The sequence below is a fragment of the Chionomys nivalis genome, chromosome 22, assembly GCF_950005125.1.
Source record: "Chionomys nivalis chromosome 22, mChiNiv1.1, whole genome shotgun sequence".
Lineage (NCBI taxonomy): Eukaryota > Metazoa > Chordata > Mammalia > Rodentia > Cricetidae > Chionomys > Chionomys nivalis.
The window spans coordinates 20,439,870-20,459,671 of record NC_080107.1 but is presented as its reverse complement, the minus strand read 5'-3'; the positions used below and the strand labels follow the sequence as shown (position 1 = coordinate 20,459,671).

Below are 19,802 nucleotides of genomic sequence, written 5' to 3'. Positions count from 1 at the left end.
TTAACAAATAAATGTTTTGTTGACATCCTGAGTTTGTGGTAAGATGTGAATGTCGTTTTTATTGTTAATTATGTCAGCATTCCCGTCCAAAATCAGTTTACAATTTAATGCTGATGTTATCTGTCATTGCTCACTGCTAATAAATTATTAAATAATTCTTTATAAAATTAGCTTTTGTGTAGGGACTTAAGATTATAAATCTGCCATGAATCAAAGCTTTCTGTTTAGTTGTCTAGAAACCATTTTAGCCACTAAAGGGTTTTTTTCTAGGAAGAGGAAGACAAAGATTTTATAGCAGGGTAGGGGTGTCTAGGTGTTCATTAGAGAAACAAACCTGAAGAATTATAAACCATTAGTAGCTTCTGAGTTGATGAGATGGCTAGGTTTTATACTCCCTTTTCTGAATGTCTGAAATAGTTAGCTTAAAAAAACCCTTTAAACCTGCTTTATTATAAATCAGATTTCTGTCTGAGAAAAAGACATGGTTTTATCTATGAGCCTCAGGAGGTTGTTCGTCTGTAGATGGTTACAAGCATCTTGAAGAGTCAAGCTGTCAGGACCACGTGTCCAGGGCCACTGTTCTTGTGACAGTTCCAGCCACGAGCCATTGAGTACTTCACAGTGCTCGGTTTGGGGAGCCCAGAACTTCCCAAGGCTTGGAAAATCTCATGTGTAAAGTCACAAGCAACTTAAGTCCTCAGTACAACTGGCTCCCACGACCCTGGCTCAAGCGTTCTATTTCTGGTCATTTTTCATTTTCTAGAATGACTTAGCAGAGCCACAACTGTTCCTAAGGAGACGGCAGTGTGCTTACCTGGCAAAGCCAACACCACGGCTGGTACCACTGGAATCACGCAGGACCCTTGTAGAAATAACTTGTCCGAAGGGCTTGAGCATATTTTCAAGTTCTTGCTCGTCCATGGACAGCGGCAGGTTAGAAATGTACAGGTTGGTAGGATCTTGTTCCTGTTGCTAAGGCAGAACAGAAAGTCAGCTGTCACTTTCCGGCAGAAGGAGACACCATGCTAGCACGTTTTCATTCAGATCTGTGAGTCCTTTAAACATTACATAGTGAGACCATGGCGTGTCCAGAACACATAAGCCACCCCGGACGCTTGAAAATCATGTCTGACTCTTGTACAGCCTGCACACGCCAAACGTGGTCCCCAGTGTCATGTGCAGCAGATGTGGAAGTAGCACCACTGGTCTGCATCGAGTTTGGGAAGATATTCTTACAAAACAAGTGTCAGCAGCATGCAGTGACTCCACAACTAACCAACCACTGCTGTTTTCAGAAGTCCATGCCAAGCTCACTGCTGCTAATAATTCAGCTTGGAGATCTGTGGAGAAAGATTCTGGACCAACTCTGTGGAATCCAGTACTTGGGGGTTCGACTTCTCCTTCACTTCCCCATGGTACAATGTATATCAATTTACTTCTTCCTTTCTTCTCTTTTTGATACATGCGTGTTCTCCCTAGCCTCAGCTTCCTGAGTGCTGGGATTAGAGATGTCTGCCCCACCATTACTTGGCTCCACTCTATTCACCAGAAGGAAAAGGATAGCTCCTAACTTAAACAAGAAACTGTAAGCCATGGCAAACGATACAGCACTATGAGGAAGGCAGGTTGGGTCAGTCTCTGTTCCACAAAGGGTCCTCTAGCATCCACAGGCCAGCAGACTGCACCTGCTGGGTACTGGATTACAAGTGCAGAACCAGGAGCTGCATTTTAACAAGATGTGCATCTAATTAACAAGCACACTGAGTTTGAGAAGAGACTCGCATCGGATCATTTGTCTTCCTTTGTTAGTTTGCAAAGAACTGGAACCAAAGATATGTGGCTGAACTGTGTGGTACCCAGGGAGTGCGATGCACACATATGAAGAGTACGCTATTCAAACCAGTACAGCAAGCCCATCTGACAAGAATATTTTCTGCCTAACTCAAAGTTTACTTATACAACTGAGGTTGGTATAACCATCACTTCAAATTTTCCTTTGACATTCCCCCTGCTTCTAGTTTTGGAGATGAACACAGGGCTTTCTAGGCAAGCGTCCTACCAAAGAACTGGATCCCCAATCCTCCAGTTTTATCTTTACACATTGATATACATGAGCTGACTTCTCTTTCTGAAGCACTACTGGTAAAGCCATTAATTGATGTCTTAGCCTTTGGCAACAGAATAATATCCTCATTATGACCTCCTCAATTTCTGAAGACACGGTGTTCTAAAAATATGTATGAAGCATTGAGTATGTTTGCACTTGTACAAAGTCTTCCTAATGTAACTTAGCATTAAATAAACCTGAAAGGAAATCTCTCCTTTTATATAATTTTCAAGTAATAACAAACACTAACCTTTTGTACCCTGTCTGTCTTTTTAAGATTTAAAATCATCTAGAGCTGGGGTTCAGCTCACTGTTAAAGCTCTTGTCTGGCATGGGACCTTGAGCTTGACTTCCCGCACCTCATATGGAAACGAAGAGGATAAACCACTGGAGCAATTTAGTTTCCTACAGAATGACAGCTGTCCTGCCATTCCCAAGAATTAAAGCTAAAAGGGACAGAAGTACGGAAATCAACACTGTCCTTAGACCTTCCCAGCCCAGGTGAGAAAGAAGGCAATACACAATCAGGCCAAAGGCAAAGAGCGCTGGCTCTGAGCCCAGGTGATCCAGGTTCTAGGGTATGTTATGGGCAGGTCCAACAAAAAATGAGAAATTTCACAGTGCACAACACCAAGCAACTGAACAATCTCCTTCATGGACCATTCATGGGCAAATCAAAGCGGCACCTATTTTTGCTTTTTAGCCAAGATTAGAAGGGTTTAGTGTGATACCACTGGTTATTTGATACTGAACAAAACATCTTATTGTCAGCCAGATAAAGTATTATCTTTGATGCTGAAAATGAGCCAAGTTATTTAACAGATGTAGGGCAATAGTGCATGCAGTGTTTCAAAACACAAGGAAAGACAATAAAGTTGTCTTCAGGTGCTGAGGTGGGGTAAGAGGGGAAGCCTTATCCCTTTATTTCCACTTCATTTGCTGCCCCCACCAATGTCACCCAGTCAATCACACAGCTCCTCCAAGTCCCAACCTCCCAAGTCACTGAAGTTTCGTTCCTGTGGAAACCTACGCAAGCAGGGTCGCTGCTCCCTGAAAACGGCTTCACAGAAGAAGGGCTTTTCCAATGTATCCCATGAGTCCCAGACTCTAACTGCAAAGCAACTATGTCCTCAGCCCCACCTTCTAGTAGCTTACTGATCAATAGAGAGGAAAGAAAACGTGATAAAGGCTTGATATGTTGGGGGGGATGGATGGGGACTCTTTTAAAGATGAAAGGATAAGTCTGTTGAGAGAACACAGGGCATCTAGAGCAAGCTAAGTCAATATGCAGACAGACTGTGAGGTGGAACCTAAGGAGGCGACCTTATTTTGTCAGTTACTGTGTTAGATTTTTTTTCCCACTCTTGGAGTGCTAACATTGAAGAAAATGACCACACAACCTTGTCCTAGCTACACAACTTCCTTGAAGCCCTGTGCTTTATCTTAGAGTTTGTGCTCATGAACCCAATGCTAGTACAGGCTGAGACAGGACAATTGCTACAAGTTGACGGCCAGCCTGGGCTGCAAAGACTAGTTTATGTGAGACTCTTATCTCAGTATCTATCCCTATCCAACGTGAGAGTTAAACTTTGCCTTCTACAACGATTTGACTTTGGAGAAAAACAGGTTCTGGAACTGGATACCGTTACAGGACTGATACTTTAGGGAGACAAACTGCCATGTTTTGGGATGTCTCTTTCCCGCAGGTGTGCTGGGAGAGGATGGACGAGGGGCTGTCTTCTGACAGCCGCACTCTGCAAAACAAGAAGGTTTCTGAGGCAGCCAAGTAGGGGAGGGGCACAATTACGATTCCTAAATCATTCTTAGGTTCAGAACGAAGCAGGAACTGGTTAATTTAAGGTCATAAAAATACGTTTTAGACAAAGATATGCTGTAACAACCTAAATCTGTTATATAAGAAATGCACACCCAAATACTTTAGAGATTTTTGAAATCGTGATTATAAAGATTTCATTGACTTCACATTCAAGCAAGCTCACAGAATATTTTACACATTCAAGTCTTTTGACAAGGTAGATGTGAGTACTTTCTAATGTGTCTTAGCTGCTTCTGGAATAAGTATTAATGAAAGCTATACATACTTTGTAGAGTTTTAATTTAACTTCAAGTGTAACAATATGGGGGGAAAAACACCCAAATATTAAAATGTTTAAAAACCTGAACGGAGGCCGGGCGGTGGTGGCGCACGCCTTTAATCCCAGAACTCGGGAGGCAGAGGCAGGTGGATCTCTGTGAGTTCGAGACCAGCCTGGTCTACAAGAGCTAGTTCCAGGACAGGCTCCAAAACCACAGAGAAACCCTGTGTTGAAAAACCGAAAAAAAAAAAAAAAAGGTAAAAAACCTGAACGGAGGTATGTGTGTCAGGGGGAAATCAAGCACTCTGATAAAAGTAATATACAATGAACTAAATATATGTGAATATTTCCTATGACTTAAAAAAAATACCCTGGGTATCTGAACTCAGGAACCTTTTGAATGACAGGCATGTACTATACTGCTGAGCCACGTCCCAGGCCTGCAAAGATTTCTGGTATTTGTTTCCCATAGCAACAACCTTGTCATTTAAGTTTCCTCATTTGGGATGGCCACTACAACTAGTATTACATATTCTTTCTTTCTGTGTGGTCGACCTGTACTGCAAACAGCACCCACAATGTTGCAGTTAATTTAAAACTCAAAACACAAAAGAACAGGATGAAACCCCAGGCTGGTTGCACCAGCCACACATACAACCCCACTCAAATCCTTCAAATGCCCATGAAGTCTCATTAGTTTATATATTCACAGGAAATGGGACATAAAGTATTTATAGTAATTGGTGGTGTTTTGAATGAAGATTAATTTAGTCTCTTTAAAATCAGTCACAACGCTAACTGTTTCATTATGTCCGAATAATAAACTGCCATGTCTGAAAAAAGTCATCCTGCCGGTTACAGGTAGCCAAGAACAGTGGGTGCAATGGGCCCCTTTATGTCCCCAGGTACAGATGGGGTTCAGGAGCTTTTTTCACACATGGACAAAGAAGTCCCACCCTGGCTGTGAGAGGGCTGAACGGCACTAACGCTCACTTGAGTAGAAAAACCAGGCTTTGGAGGTCCCATGGGGTGCGAAGCACTCAGTCATCATCTGAAAGAAATTAACAGAACCCTCCCTGTGCTTGTGGAATGGTTCCTAAAATGCAAGAAAGGGACTTGGCAGGAGGAGCAGACATCTGTTTTTGTCTGTTTTCTCTTGTACTAAAGAGGTTCACCCACCGGCAGCTCGCCGCTGACGGGTGTGTGCCTGCAAACTACTCAGAGCACGGCGGGCCTCTGGGTAAGGGGAACTGCATTTCTGCTCACTTGCCTGCTGATGTGTTGAGAAAAGTGTGCAAGCTTGCCACCTCTGATGGTCTGCTGACCCCCCAGCCAGCCTCAGGAGGTAGCAAAGGCCTGTAGGAGCCATTCTGTCTCAAGCAACAGCCTCAGAGTCAAGCCGTGCATCTCTTTAGTCAGTTACCAATTTTTCTTTTAATAGGATCTGACTTTTTTTTCTTCTGGAGGTAGGGTCTCACATCTAGCTTAGGTTAGACAGGAACTTGCTTTATAGCTCAGCCTCAAACTGCTATGGCCTCAAACTCATAGCAATCCTCCTGCCTCAACTTCCCGCATGCTGGGACTGCAGGCATTAGCCACCACACCTGGCTTAGCATCTGAATATTTACTTGAGAAGAAGATACACATTTGAAATATCTGCTATGTTTCACATACATTGGCTTTCCAAAAGGTCCAAAGCCATGTCTGTTAAGTTTCAGCAGGGTCCAGGAATTCCATGGACATCATTTCCAAGAATCCCTTTTCTCAATTCCCAGTGTCTGACCTTGGAATAAAGGCTTTTCTTTTAATTAGCTGGTACTTTTAATAAATAAAGCAAACACTTCATGCCCACCACATGGCAGGTACTGAGCGGGGCTGTGGAGCTTAGAACATGAATGAGAAACAGCTACTCTTATGTTCTCGGGTTACAGTTTTGAAATTCACCTTTAAGTATCTGTGAGTTTATCCCTAACCCCTGGCACCCTGACATTACCTCAACTGAGTGCCCCTCAGACTTTAATATGTGGGTTTTAAACACAATGCAGCATTCTGATTCACTCGCTGTAAGAAACTAAACAGCAATTGGTCCCTTATAGCACAACCACACAAGCCAGACTTACAACATCGTGCATAAAAATTCTGCCCCCGCAAGAAGTGCATCAGATAACCCTTGAGTTCATCAGCATAAGAGGATGAAGATCAGATGCTCAAACCCATGATGCAATGGTAGAGAACACAAGATCTGCTGAAAGACAATGCGCCAGCAACCCTGACCCTGTGCACTGGTCCTTCCCACAGATGGAGAATCATGTCCCCTGCAGATGAAAGCCGTGAAGGCCTTTGATGGGGCTAGTTCTTAACCCTCCCGGAAGCTGGCATTCAGACTGCATCCCTGATATGACCTATACAGTCAACCTATACCCAAGCCTGTTTTAAATCAACACACTATAGATGTCTCCAAACAGCGCCTATCTAATACACTATACTGCTTAATACTACAGGTGCTAGGATGGTATGCAGAGGTTACCCTAAAAAGGCCACTGCCTTTTTCAACAGACTTCTTTCTAATTGAGTTTTGACAATGGGTGTTGGTGTTCCAATGGCTACGATTGGATTAGGATGAGTGGCTGACCGTCTAGCTCCTATCAGTCTGGAAGAGACACAGAGGCCGAGACTGACATTTATATGGAGAGAAAGGCAGCCATGTTCTGGGCCTCCACATGTGGTCTTTTAGCCTCTCATTAGCAGCCAAGCAACAGGGCTCTGAGCAGACCTGACAGAAAGCTTGATCTGGATCCCGCCGGCTCACAGGATACAGTGGGTTGATGTATGTATGTATGACTCAAAAGCTGAACGATAGAAAGGGAGAGCACAGACTGAAAGGGCCTACCAGAGTGGCTGGGAAGTAATTACTCTCTTACTGATGGCTGGCAAAGGTAGATGAGAATTAGGACTTTACTGGAAGCTGGCTTAGTAATACAGAGAATAACCCCAGCACTCAGGAGGCAGAGGTGCAAGAATCAGGGACTCAAACTTCACCCCGGGCTATGTGGTAAATCCCCTCCAAGAAAGCCAAAAGAAGTGGACCACACAGAGAAGTCTTTGAGTTAGGTTCCCCAAGGAAGGCTGCCTAGGCGGGCAGGGAGAGAGAGTTCATCAGAGGAAGATGACAGCTTGCGGGGTGGGTGATAGGTTGGGGAGAGAGCTCAGAAAAGCATCCAGGGCACTTTATGAGGAAGAACATCTGCCTGCTGCCTGTGAGAGAAAGTCAGATTACATCACTGTGAGGTCAAGAGATCTTCCTGTCCTCTGCTAGTGCTCCAACTCAGAAGGGTTAGAAAACACATCCAGGGAGTGGAGAGAGACTGGGTAAGAACACACTGCCAGGGGCAGACCTGACTCACAGGAAGGGAAACTTCACTACTGTTACGTGATACTCAGAGTTTCTGTGAAACAGGACAGTGGATTTAAATTATAAGCACTGCACATGGTACATTAATAATCTCTTCTTCAAGTGTTTAGCTTCAAAATGTTAATTAAATGTTAAAATATTTTGCATTATTTTAGTAAGAAAAAATCATAATATACTACATGCCAGTCACAACCCCAACCAATCTTCTAAAATGTAATTAGATTTAGCTACAATGTAACGAGGCCCATTCATCACATGCCATTCTACGTGGGCATATAATAAATGATCGCTGGGATGGAAACCTTCAGAATGGCACTTCCAGATCACCTAAACGGTCAATACTGTTGCCAGCAAAGAATTGCAAAGTAGTCTGTGATGGCCCCTCGGAACCAGCAACAGCCAAGATTCACAGATTTTATAGGGCTCTGGGCAGTCTGTGGGACCTCTACACATGACCCACATTGTACACGCTGTATCTAAAACGTACTGGTGCTCTCCCTGCAACAGACTCTCTTTTAAGCATCACATTGAATGAGGCTGGACAACATGAATAGAGACAGGGATGGGTGTAGACATACTCAAAGGGACACTATGTTTTACGGCATTTAGGTGTGAAAACTCAAGAGAAGGGACTAGCTGCAGAAGCCACTAGACCTCTCCTGGATATTATCAGAAGAGAAGGGCAGAGCTTCGCAGAGTGACTTAGAATGCACAGAGTGAAAGACAGAACTGTGGTTTTCTGGGTATGTCCTGCTTATCCCATGTCCAGTCGCACACCGAGTACATGGACAGAGCAAATGTGCTACAAACTAGAACGCAAAGCAGGCTCCCTGTGTCCACAAGGTGCTGACACTCTCATAGTTGTTCAATGCCAACACTGGACACGGCTCACATGATGGGCAATCATCTGAAAACTGGGATGCTTCCAGTTTATGGTTTCTGTTTGTCTTAACTTCTACCCTGGAGGTGAAGAACGCCCAAAGGCCAACTCGGCGCCAAGCTGTGAGGATTATAGGGAGGGATTACTTTAGGGAAGGAATCCTTTTTATGAATTCCTGAGATCTTTATGTGGGCCGATTCTCATAGTCAAAGTATCTCTATGCTGGCAGCTGTAGGGCTGTGGGCAGCTAACTTATCTCTCAGGTCTTCTCAGGTGATACACATCTTCCTCATAGCCCTTGAGCTTGCGTCAGCCTTCTTTCCTGGCCATGTGAACATTCCTCAGGGAGGGATCATGTGTGGTACTATTCAGAAGTAGCCAAGGACGGTACCCAGTTATTTCCCTCTGCACTTCATAAAGCCCGCTAATAGAAAACTACTGCTCTTCTGAAAACAAGATTGGAAATAACAAACTGCCAAATTTTAGGCTTGAAAACATCTGACACAGAAACTGATGCAGGAAAAGAAAAACATGATTATCTTCATAGCTGTACTACAGGTTCTATGTTTAAGGGTATCATTCAAGCTTACATTTGCCCTATAAAAACCAGGACATATGCATTGGTTTAGTTAATGCGACTCTGAGATGTGCTTAATGTGAAATAAAATTTCTGTTTAGAATACAACACCTAAGAGATGCACGATGCTTTAAGGGTTGCTTCTGATTCTTATTTTTTAGTCAAAATATGCTTAGTGGAAAGCTACATGTGGTCGCTCCTATCCATAATCCCAGCAGTCAGGAGGTCGAGGTAAAGAGTCAGAAGTTCAAGGTCATCCTCAGCTACACAGGAAGTACCAGGTGGGATATGTGAGATCCTGACTTGAAAACAAGGTAAAGGCTCATTGACAGCAAGCTGGAGAGCTTTAGGATTGTAACAGCTCTGGGTGAGTGATTCTGTTCATGCTAAACTAATCTTCCCAAGTGCATCACATCATCTAAGGCTTTCAACATTTTATACATTTGGGTGTGTTTGTGCACGTGTGACAGTATGCTTATTGATACCGAAGAAGTTGGACGAGTTAGTTCTCCCCTTTTACTATCCTGGTTCCAGGGTCTGAACCCCAGTTATGAGGCATGGCAGCAAGCGTGTGTATGAGCTGACCATCTCCAGCAGCAGCCGGACTTTGACAGTGAATCTGATCTGAAAGTCACAGCCTAGCCAGCCATGCCATTCACATTTCTAAAGGATGGCCTTCCTGGATTCTAGCTTTTTAACTTTCCAAGAAAACTAGCAAAGAGAACACAATTCTGGGAAAAAGCATTATGTCTTACAGTAATTAAAACCCAGGCATACTGTGGTAGAATGCTTATGAAGTAGGAAACATATGGTCTCCGTTTTATAGCCCTTGAACACTTTTAGGCATACTCCTCACTTGGAGGAATATTCCAACAATATTCCTCAGCTAGAATGCTTAAAGTTCATCAGAAATAAGTCTCGGATGAAGTCCACATAAAACTACCAAAGGATAGGTTCATATTACATAAATAATCAGAATGTGAAAATCATCTGGCCATTAGAGATTAAACAGCATCTACGGCTGTTTAAACACATCTGTATAAACCCAGGTGTGAGTCAGCTATACATCCCTTCTAATTTATTATATACTATGCACGATTACCTTTCAGATCGTTAACTGTGTGCTCCTGCGTGTGGAGGCTGGGGGTTTGCATGAGATGACTTTCTCAATAGCTCTCCACCTTACTTTTTGCCAGGGATCTCTCACTGATCCTGCAGTTCCCAAATTCAGCTAGACTGGCTGGATAGCAAGTCTGCGACATCCCCCTGTTCCCTGTCCAGCACAGAGCTTCCTGAAGTAGTCCACTGAGCCTGGCTTTTACATGCCTGCCAGGGATCTGAACTCAAGTCCTTATGTTTGCATGACAATCACTTTACCAACCAGCCATCTTCCAGTTCCATCCCCCAAATACCCTATTAGATACATCTTCTGGTTACCATATAAAGAAATGGGTTTCACTGTGACATTTCTATACATACACATTATATTTTGTTCTCATTTACTTGTCTATTCCTTCTCTCTTTTTGCTAGTCTCCCACCTTTCCCCCAAATACTTCTCATTCTGCCTTTGAGACATATATATCCATTACTTTCTCTTTGAGGTATGCCTAAAATGAATTAGTTCTTTGTGCAAAGAACTGTTAAGCTCTAGTTTCAGAAAACTATAGATGTTTAAGCCTTCTGGAATTCTAATTATCTAAGAAAATTGGGTGCTATTTCTGGATTTACTTATGGGGTTACATACTTTACTATGTAAAGTATACACATTTGCCCACCCTCCTTTAGAATACGAGGAAGAAAATCTCTGGATAATTGCTCTTGCTGAGGATGCCTGGGTGCGTGGCAGTGTTCGGAGGGACGGAGGAGTGGCAACCTTTGGGAGCACAGGTCTTCACTCACCTTTGCCATCTGAGCTTGGACTCCACTAGCCTTCAGGGCAGAGACAGCTTTCTGTGCTGCTGCAGGACTGTCGAAGTCAACAAAACCATAACCTGAAATGCAAAAGATACTCTTCTTAAACCATGACCTTTTGATTATATAAAGTGTTAAAAACAAACAAACAAAGGACTTCATCCTGGTTCAGACATAGGCGGTAGAAGTAGACGTGTCTATGGTCAGTGGCTTCCTCGGTCCTATGGAGCATCCCTTAAAGTGTGTGGGGGTGGGGGGGGTGGGGATTTGAGCTTTGGTTTCTTAAAGATCTTCTAAGGTGTCCTAGAGTTGAGCTGGAAAACACCTGACATTAAAGTAGCTAATCAAGGTAAAAATAAATAAATAAAGGGAGAGAAAGGAGAAAGGGAGGAAGGAGAAAGGGGCATTGGGGTTGTTGTGAGAGACAACTTCAAAAAAAAAGCTTTTAAAGGATATATAAAAAAATGGAGTTAAATAACTGAGCTCAAAAGTGACAGGAGCAAAAATTATGTATTCTACAGACTATCCCTTAGTTTTCTAAGTTAAAGCAAGTATGACCATTTGCTACTAAAAGATGATCTAACGTTTAGTACCTAGTTAAAAGTGCTCATTTACCTAAAGTAACATTAGCTCCCTTCAAAACAAAGGAGAGGATGAAAATGCCTCCAGCTCCCTGAAACCGAGACTTCCGCCTTCGCTGTGTATAGACTGAAGACAGTGTGCAATCCAGCAGAACGCCCCTAGGAAGGCCGCTCTTCAGTGCGCATTCACCTGCGGTTGCACACTGTCGATGAGCTCATCATCTATGGTCCAGGTCACAATAAACCAGGACAGGAAACTAGGGGGTGGGGAGCTGAGGTGCACACAGACAGCACCAGCAGTGCAGACTAGCGGGAAGAACTGCCGCAGCAGCGCCCCTCACAGATCCACCAGAAATCACTGCACGGAAGCCGTCACAACTGTTGCATCCTCGTCATACAATGAGGAATGGGTCAGCATCTTTAGTGCAATTTAAAAGACTAGCCAGGAGTCCAGCCAAATACCACCTTTTCTCTGAACTCGTCACATGAAATCTGATTTTTATATAGGCATATATTTCTATTATACTTGTGTGCTATGTGTACACATTGACAAACATGTATTTATTAAAATTTTTGCTTGAGGCGAGGTCTTGCTATGTAACACAGGCTACCTGGGACCTCAGCCTCATGAGAACATGCACTGCCACACCTGGCTCTAAAATTAATCTTAATAAGTATAATTTGAAGAAGAATGGCTCTATTTAGTAGGCTGGGAAGCAGAGGAGCCAGGCCTACTATCGATATTCAGAAATGACAAAGAAACAGTAATTTTGAGAGCACTGAACTGGGTCACAGTGACGACGCCTACAACAGCGAAGTCAAACAGAAACACTCAACAGCCATGTTGCAGCCCCAGCCTCTAACCCTGATTCTTTGCAAAGGAAGTTGAGCAGAACAAGCCATCAGTTACAGAAGTGGACATTTCAGGAGATGTGGATGTGGAAGCTGCAACAAGCGGCAGCTTCTTTATAGTACTCAGAACTAGACTGAGAGAGGCTGGATTGGATTTAGCCAGCACAGGAACAGCCAGGCTGGGAAGAAAAAGGAGGCAGCTGATGCCAGCTAAAGCAGACAGTTCTCCTTAACTGCCAGGGTAGGAGACAGGTTGGACATACTTGGGGCTTATGCTAATAGGCATCATGCTTAGATTCTCAGGCAAGCTCTGCCTTGGTCTTTCTCATACAACTCCACAATCTTTAGAGAGTATAAACAAACAAACAAAAGACACTGCCTTTTACCAATTCTGCCACCTCCAACACATTACACTAAGCAGAGCATCTCTGCTAGGATGCTACCTATTGTACTTGAAGTTGTGAACTGCTCATGTAATAGGAACATTCTTTGTTTTTATTGTCTTAAAAAGAGAAATACACACTTGTTACACTCAGTCATTGTAAGCACGTGTTTCTGGCCTTGGTTGAATCCTATTCTAGGAATTCATAACCACTTACTAAAGAGAAACAAGACAGGGAACCATGCAACTATGCGCTGTCCATTTATCTGTGCTATTTTCAAGTAAATGTAAGGTCTATAAAATTTTATGTAGGGTCTATAGAATTAATTAGAGCTCGTTGTATCAACAGGGATGCAGCTGCCTTTGAAGGTGGAAAGTAACACGTAGTTTTGCTCACTGATGATGCGAGGAGACTAAGTCATCAGGTCCCGGGAACATCAGTAGTCATATTCATCTTGCTTATTGAAGTCTACCCTCACTGTCAGATGACTGAACATGGGCAGAGTTGTGCTGTGCACATCTGCTTTGGTTTCCACCAAACACAGGCTCATTTTGTGATAAAAATGGCCTTTTCTGTCCTCACTTTACCAGCCTGATTTATCCTCACCCATGTTTTTCTTATGTGTTAATGTAATCCATGCTCTCATCTAAAAGCAGTTTCCGAGCTTTTCTGTCCTAACCTACTTTTGACATTACTGATAAACACTTAGAAGCCTTCTGTTTGCTAAATTTTGACAGAAATTGAAATATAAAATAAAAACAATCTTCAACAAATAATGTACCTTATTTTAGAGTTAACATTTTCTTCAACTTAACTTTGGCCAAAATAGAGGGCCCCAAATAAGTCTGTGAAAAGGTCTCATGACCTTCTAAGATCTCTTGGTGTCATGTGTACAGTACTTAAATAAATTCAATCTCTAAAAATTGTATTTACTATAGTGTTTCTCAATTATGTAATTCTCTATGTGTCTCTTCTGTATTAATTCATCTATAGCCACTCAGACTATCCTATGTGAAAAACTATACACACACATATATCTATATCCATCTATTTATATCTCTATCTATCTATCTATCTATCTATCTATCTATCTATCTATCTATCTATCATCTATCTATCTATCATCTATCTATCTATCATCTATCTATCCATCTATCCATCTATCCATCCATCCATCCATCCATCCATCCATCCATCCATCCATCCATCCATCCATCCATCCATCTATCTCAACCACAGCAAGTTACTGTAGGTGGCACACTGTCTGGCTCTATTACAAACCAAACTGTTCTCCTGTGTCTTCCCCATCCTGCAAACTCACTCTGGCCTGCATAACTTTATAAACCCACTCTGGATCACCTCCCACACCCCATACTCCATTCCCTACACAGCTGCTGATGCACAGTCCCAGAGGCTAGCAAGACCAAGAATCTTGGGAAGGGCCATGCCTGACCCAACAGGGTAGTGTCTTCCAAGACCGGCTTGCTGGGAAGGGATCCAGGAGACTCTCTGGATTGACCATCAGCACCGAATCACCTTTCCTTTTGTTGGAAGCCCCGTGAATCTCTCCACTTTGTCTGTGGCCACTTTCCAACCACGCAATTTTGTGTTCGGTAGTGTGAGACTGCCTGCCCTTTCTTTTCACTCATGTTCTTGCCCAGACCACACTGAACACAGGGTAGAATTCTGGGTTCTAGGACGAGGCAGCCACTGGAGAAGAGCACAGAGCAGTACCTGTCTGTCAGTCTGGCATTGAAGAGCTCTGCTGGGAGGAGGGCCTCTCCCCAACTCCAGTGACAGTTTTGCCACATCAGATTCCTCTGGAGTGAGGAAAAAGGGAGGGAGGAAGGGTGGACTAAAACCATTTATCCACTGTGATTTCTCTCCCGGTTTGAAGTTCACTTTTGAGATCGGCTTCCTGCTTTGTGCTTGGCAAGAGCCTATTCTTCTCCACAAAACCAAAAGACTTGTGTGTGTGTGTGTGTGTGTGTGTGTGTCTGACTGATCTCCCAAATTATTTATTGATGCTAAATAAGACTAATCTTGGCAACTAAGTGCATGCATTTCCGCATGCATTTGCCTCTCTCCGGCTTAATTCATTTTAAATATTCATTGGGTACCACTCTACATAAAGCACACTCTATTCACTGTCCTAAGGCAAAACTGCCTTCATATGCCATGTTGATTAAACACGGGCTTAGATATTTGCCACAATAGCTCCTTTAAATCTAGGCACTTTGAAGAGGGGCGACTACAATGGGCCACTTCAAGTCTAGATTGAAGGAAAGGACTGGCTTACAAGGGGAGGCCTCACCCTAGGCTTCACTTACGTTCTCTGCCTTTCTCATGGCTAAGTCAAGGTCCTATCACCAAGCACTACTTAAGAAACTGGGGTCTAATTAATGAGGGGATTTGCCTTCGCTGCCTATTCCTGTCAACCCTCCTTCAATTCCCGGGGTCCGTAGTTAGAGTCAAAGTCAGCTGACTCCATTCTTCCATGTTCCTAGAAATCACATGCCTATTGTTAAGACGCTGGATCATTAAAAGTCAGATGCACAGAGCATCTGCGCCGCCCTGCTCCGGACGCTTCCACGTGCAGCTCAAGGAGCTGGATGAGCTCATCCTAATTGCATGGAAAACTGAAGGTCAGTGCATCAAATTAATGCAGCAGCATATTTCAAAGGGGCGCGTGACCTCCCCTCCCTGGTACAATTTGGTCAGTGAAAATGGTTCCCTCCTCCCTGCTGCCAATACTGTCAACAGGCATTCAGCGGAGAACAATCGGGAGTATTGAAACATGTAATTAAGTACCGCTTAAAACTACTCTATTCTAATTAATAGAGCCAATTTACACAATATGTAATCTTTTCAGTTCTTTGGTATAGTCCAGTGGTCTCCAGTAAGCAGCTCTAATCTCCCCGGGCTCAGGAAAGAAAAGCTATTCTCTAGCCCGACTCCCCCCTTTAGAGGCAGGGGCTAAATGCCAAATTGTATTTTACATGTTAACTCTACTGGCGCCAAAGCCAGGATTCTGGCAAACTGCTAGTTGTGGGGTTTCCAGCCAAAACTCAACTAGGGACAAAACAAACGTAAGCAATATGCTGATATTGTGCAAGACAGAAACCGGGTGACATATGAGGCCTGCTTTTCCTTTTAACACCATGAGGTTAGTTGTGAAACTGAAGATCATTCCCTCATCTTTCTAAGGCTACGGCCCAGGAAATGACTGTCCACAGAAACATACCTTTGCACTTGTTGGTTGTCTTATCCAAAATTGCCTTCGTGGAGACGATTTTTCCATATCTAAAACAAAAGGGAACAAGAAGAAGTCATAAGGAACTCCTATTCATGTCCAAGTCCAAAGAACACACACATTTTTTTTCAAACATCTGCAAACTTTAAAGTACAAAATGTTCTTTACTAAGAGGCACACAATGAGAATTCTGAACTTAACTAAAAAATGGAATGGCCAGGATCTGCCTTTGAAGCTCTGTATTAAGTCTGATGTCTAGCCTTGAAGAACAGGTACTCTCCCGACAATCTTTAGGGGAAAAAAAAATAACTGTATACTCTATACAATTTTTTCCCTCCTTCTGGTAACATTATGTCTGTAGTCAACTACAAAGCCAAATACAAGGCCACAGATCTATTAAAGTTCGACGACCCACATAGCTTTTATGAAACACAGGCATCAAAAAAAGCTGTTGTATTTTTTCTATTCATTCTGGCTCAGTGAACAGTGCTGTGTGGTCACAGGCTGGGAGACAGTTGTATATATATTATGCTTAACACACTTAAAAGATAAGGGAAGACAGGTAAGACAGTTTTTTTATTTCTTTTGCCGAATATTTGTTACTAAGGTCACTTTTGAACTCAGTAATAACTAGGGTATTACTAGCACGGTGAGAGTGAGCATGTGTGTATGTGTGTAAGGTTGAGATTATGAAACTGAACAGGGGTTAATCACTAACACAATGATTGTGCGCATAAGAAATGTGGTTAAATTCATTAAGGTGTCACAGAAATTGGGGAGAGGAAATGCAGTGACATTTCACGTGTGTTTTAATAAATAAAGCAAGGGAAAATGTAGAGTGTTCTGATTTAGTTAAATGTAATTCATACACACATGTGGATATTAACCCCATTCTTTCTTGGTGCAGACCCTGAAGAGGAGCTGCTACCTACACTTGTTTTCTAACGACTCGGGGAAAAGTTTGAAAAATAATATTTGCATTGTTTTAAAATCACAGCAAACAAGAGAAACATGCAGGACATATTTCATGAATCTGGGGCCCAAATTTCCTCACATCTACATAGCTAAGTTCCAAACTTCCACTTTCCTGATTGCTAATTTACAAGATTTTAAACATGTTCTCTTATGCCTTTCTCATGATTGACTTTTGAGAATTGAAAGATGGAATGAGTTTTAGTGCTGGGGATGTAGCCAGGTGGCTAGGCACTTGTCGAGCCTGTCACAAATGCACAGAGGCACTGGGGAGGGAGAGAAAAAAAACCTCAAGTATCTTAAGTGTGTAGGGCGATCTAAGAAATCTACATCCCTTTTTACACCACTCTGAATATAACTTACTTATACTTGTACATTGAAAGTGGCTGAAATACATTTGTCTGGAAGATACAAACGGCATGAGTCACCTCTCCTGTCCATTTAACTCTCTTCTTTCCACTCTGTCTAATCACGCAGTCAAATGAGTTCTAACTAGGCATGAAAGGAAAGATAATTTAAGGTTCCAGTGATAACTACATCTAAGAAGCATAATGAACACAAACACCTTCGATTCCCCGAAGCAGCACCAAGCATTTATAATAACATCAACTCGGATCACCACATTTACAAAAAATAGATATAAACAAGCACACATGCCAACACCAAACAAGGACACGAAGATGACCGTTTAGCAGCTCCTCCACGTCCGAGGTCACAGGCTTCGTGGCTCCTAGCATTCTCCCATCTGCAGTCTTTATTGAAAGCATGTCTTAGATTTTGTCACCCACTCATTTCTAAAAGCAGGGAGCAGTCGGTGTGACTCCAGCTTAGAGTAAAGGGACTGAAAGTCACTTAAGTTACGATACTACGCCTGAGGTCTCAGAGAGAGGGCTTTTTGTCAGCCAAACAGTAGGACATTTAGGAGAAGGTCAGGAGTTGGCACTGTCCCCTCTGCTGCTGCTCTGAACACTTCATGATGGCAAGGACACAGAGATGTAGGGCGACATGAAGAGGGTCACACTCAGGCCACACCACATCCCTGCCCCACTGAACTCTTTCTTCTCTAGTGTTCCCAACACTGGCGCTGGCTCTCACGCCTACACCATGGGCACTTCTCTTCACCGTGGGAACTGGCCCCACGGGGTGGCTCTATTCCATCTCGGTGGCCCACTGGAGCTTCCTTGTCATTCCACTTCCTTACCTCCCTCTTTACATTTCGCTTTTGATTCTCAACCCTGCCTTTATCTGGACATTTACCCAGAGACGGAGGTTTAATTAACTTTTTTAAATGCCAATTCTCTTTCCTGACTTTTTCCACACAACTTCTGTGAGGGCTTTTATGTCTTTGCCTCTTTCTTTCTACTTAAACGTCTTAGTATTTCATTAAGATAGTATTTAGTTAAAAATCGCCTTATGGGCACCACTTTCTAAATTCTATTGTTGAAGCATCCCAAAAACATACTCCATCTCTTCCCTGTATGTTTATTCAATAATACTTTTTCTCTCCCAATCTTCCACAGGCTCAGGTTACCTGGGCCCGCATCAACACAGTCATTTCTGAATGAAGACTGTAACCCTGCTGAGCTTTGTCTCTGCTGCTCCCCAAATCCCCCTCTTCCCTGTGCTGTCTAGACTTATATAAAAAGCACCGGTCCTCCTGCCTCCACCAGTCCTTTAAAGAGGACCCGTCTGTGCGTAAATTTACCTCAAACACCACTCCAGACACGTCTACCCCATCTGTCCGTTTACCCCAGCTTACCTATCTTGATCCCGAAGGACCTGCCCAAATCTTTTTTCCCAGAAGCCAGCCCTAATTGTCTGATTCACTGAAGAAATAATAGAGGGGATTACACTTACCAAATTCCTACTTATACTCTTAAGGCTGAGCCACAAACCATGATGAAGCTACGTGTGGTGTGTTATATACATGTTACATACTTTATTTATCTTCACAATCTGTTATTGCTCCCATTATTGGAAATGGTTAAAAAAAAAATCACAGTTTGAGTCTAAGATGTGCCTAAATTTCCAAAGTTCAAAAAATGCACAGTATTTAAGTTTTCATTGCAACAGATTTATGAAGTTGTTGTAAGAAGCAGTCTGTCCTTCATTAGTTCAGCTATAAAAGGAGACAACAGACAGACAGATGGACTTGATGGTCCCTTCCATTTCGATACTGACACAGATTTCTCTTTTTTCCAAGGGCAGCAGTTTTTGTTGTTTTAACCTGAAACAAATGCATGGCTCGAGCCTGACAAAGAGGAAAGGAACAGAAGAGGCGTTTCTGAAATTTATCAGTTTGCCTTCCCACAACGACTTTCATCAGGACCGAGAGACGGTGATTTCACTGAGGGGTGGAAAGGCTCTACTCCACTCTGCTGGCTTCCTGCACACAGGGAGGTGATTGTTTGGAGCCAGTGAGGGGCGCTAAGGGGTTTCCCTTTCATTAAAGTCTCCACATTTTCCACTCGGAGCATAATGCGAAATGGTCCCTGCTGTTCTGGTAGCTTTACTTGGTGTCAGATTTAATAATGGGGAGATGTTACAGGTAATTAGAACTTGTGTAAATCACCAGTGCCCACAAGATTAACAGAGGGTTGGTTACAAGTTTATAAAGTGTCCAAAACTTGCTTTCCATTTGCAGCTTAGCTTAATTTGCTTAAAAAAAATTAAGGGGCTCTTGACTTGTAGAATGTAGACTCTAAGAATATGGAGAACGCACCCAAGAATGCAAGGTGCAGGGCTGGGGAAGTTACTGTGCCTATGTGGATTCTTTA

General features: G+C 42.9%; 1 protein-coding gene across 10 annotated transcripts in view; it reads right to left on the bottom strand.

Moving 5' to 3' along the window:
- Positions 1-19,802, bottom strand: part of Rbms1 (RNA binding motif single stranded interacting protein 1) — a 232,573-nt gene that overhangs the window by 27,147 nt on the left and 185,624 nt on the right. For all 10 annotated transcript variants that reach the window (XM_057755077.1, XM_057755067.1, XM_057755074.1 and 7 more), the window contains exons 3-5: positions 16,045-16,103; positions 10,973-11,064; positions 815-972 (exon numbers count right to left, since the gene is read on the bottom strand). In XM_057755077.1, the coding sequence (XP_057611060.1) occupies positions 815-972; positions 10,973-11,064; positions 16,045-16,103 (309 nt within the window). The remainder of the gene's footprint in view (positions 1-814; positions 973-10,972; positions 11,065-16,044; positions 16,104-19,802) is intronic.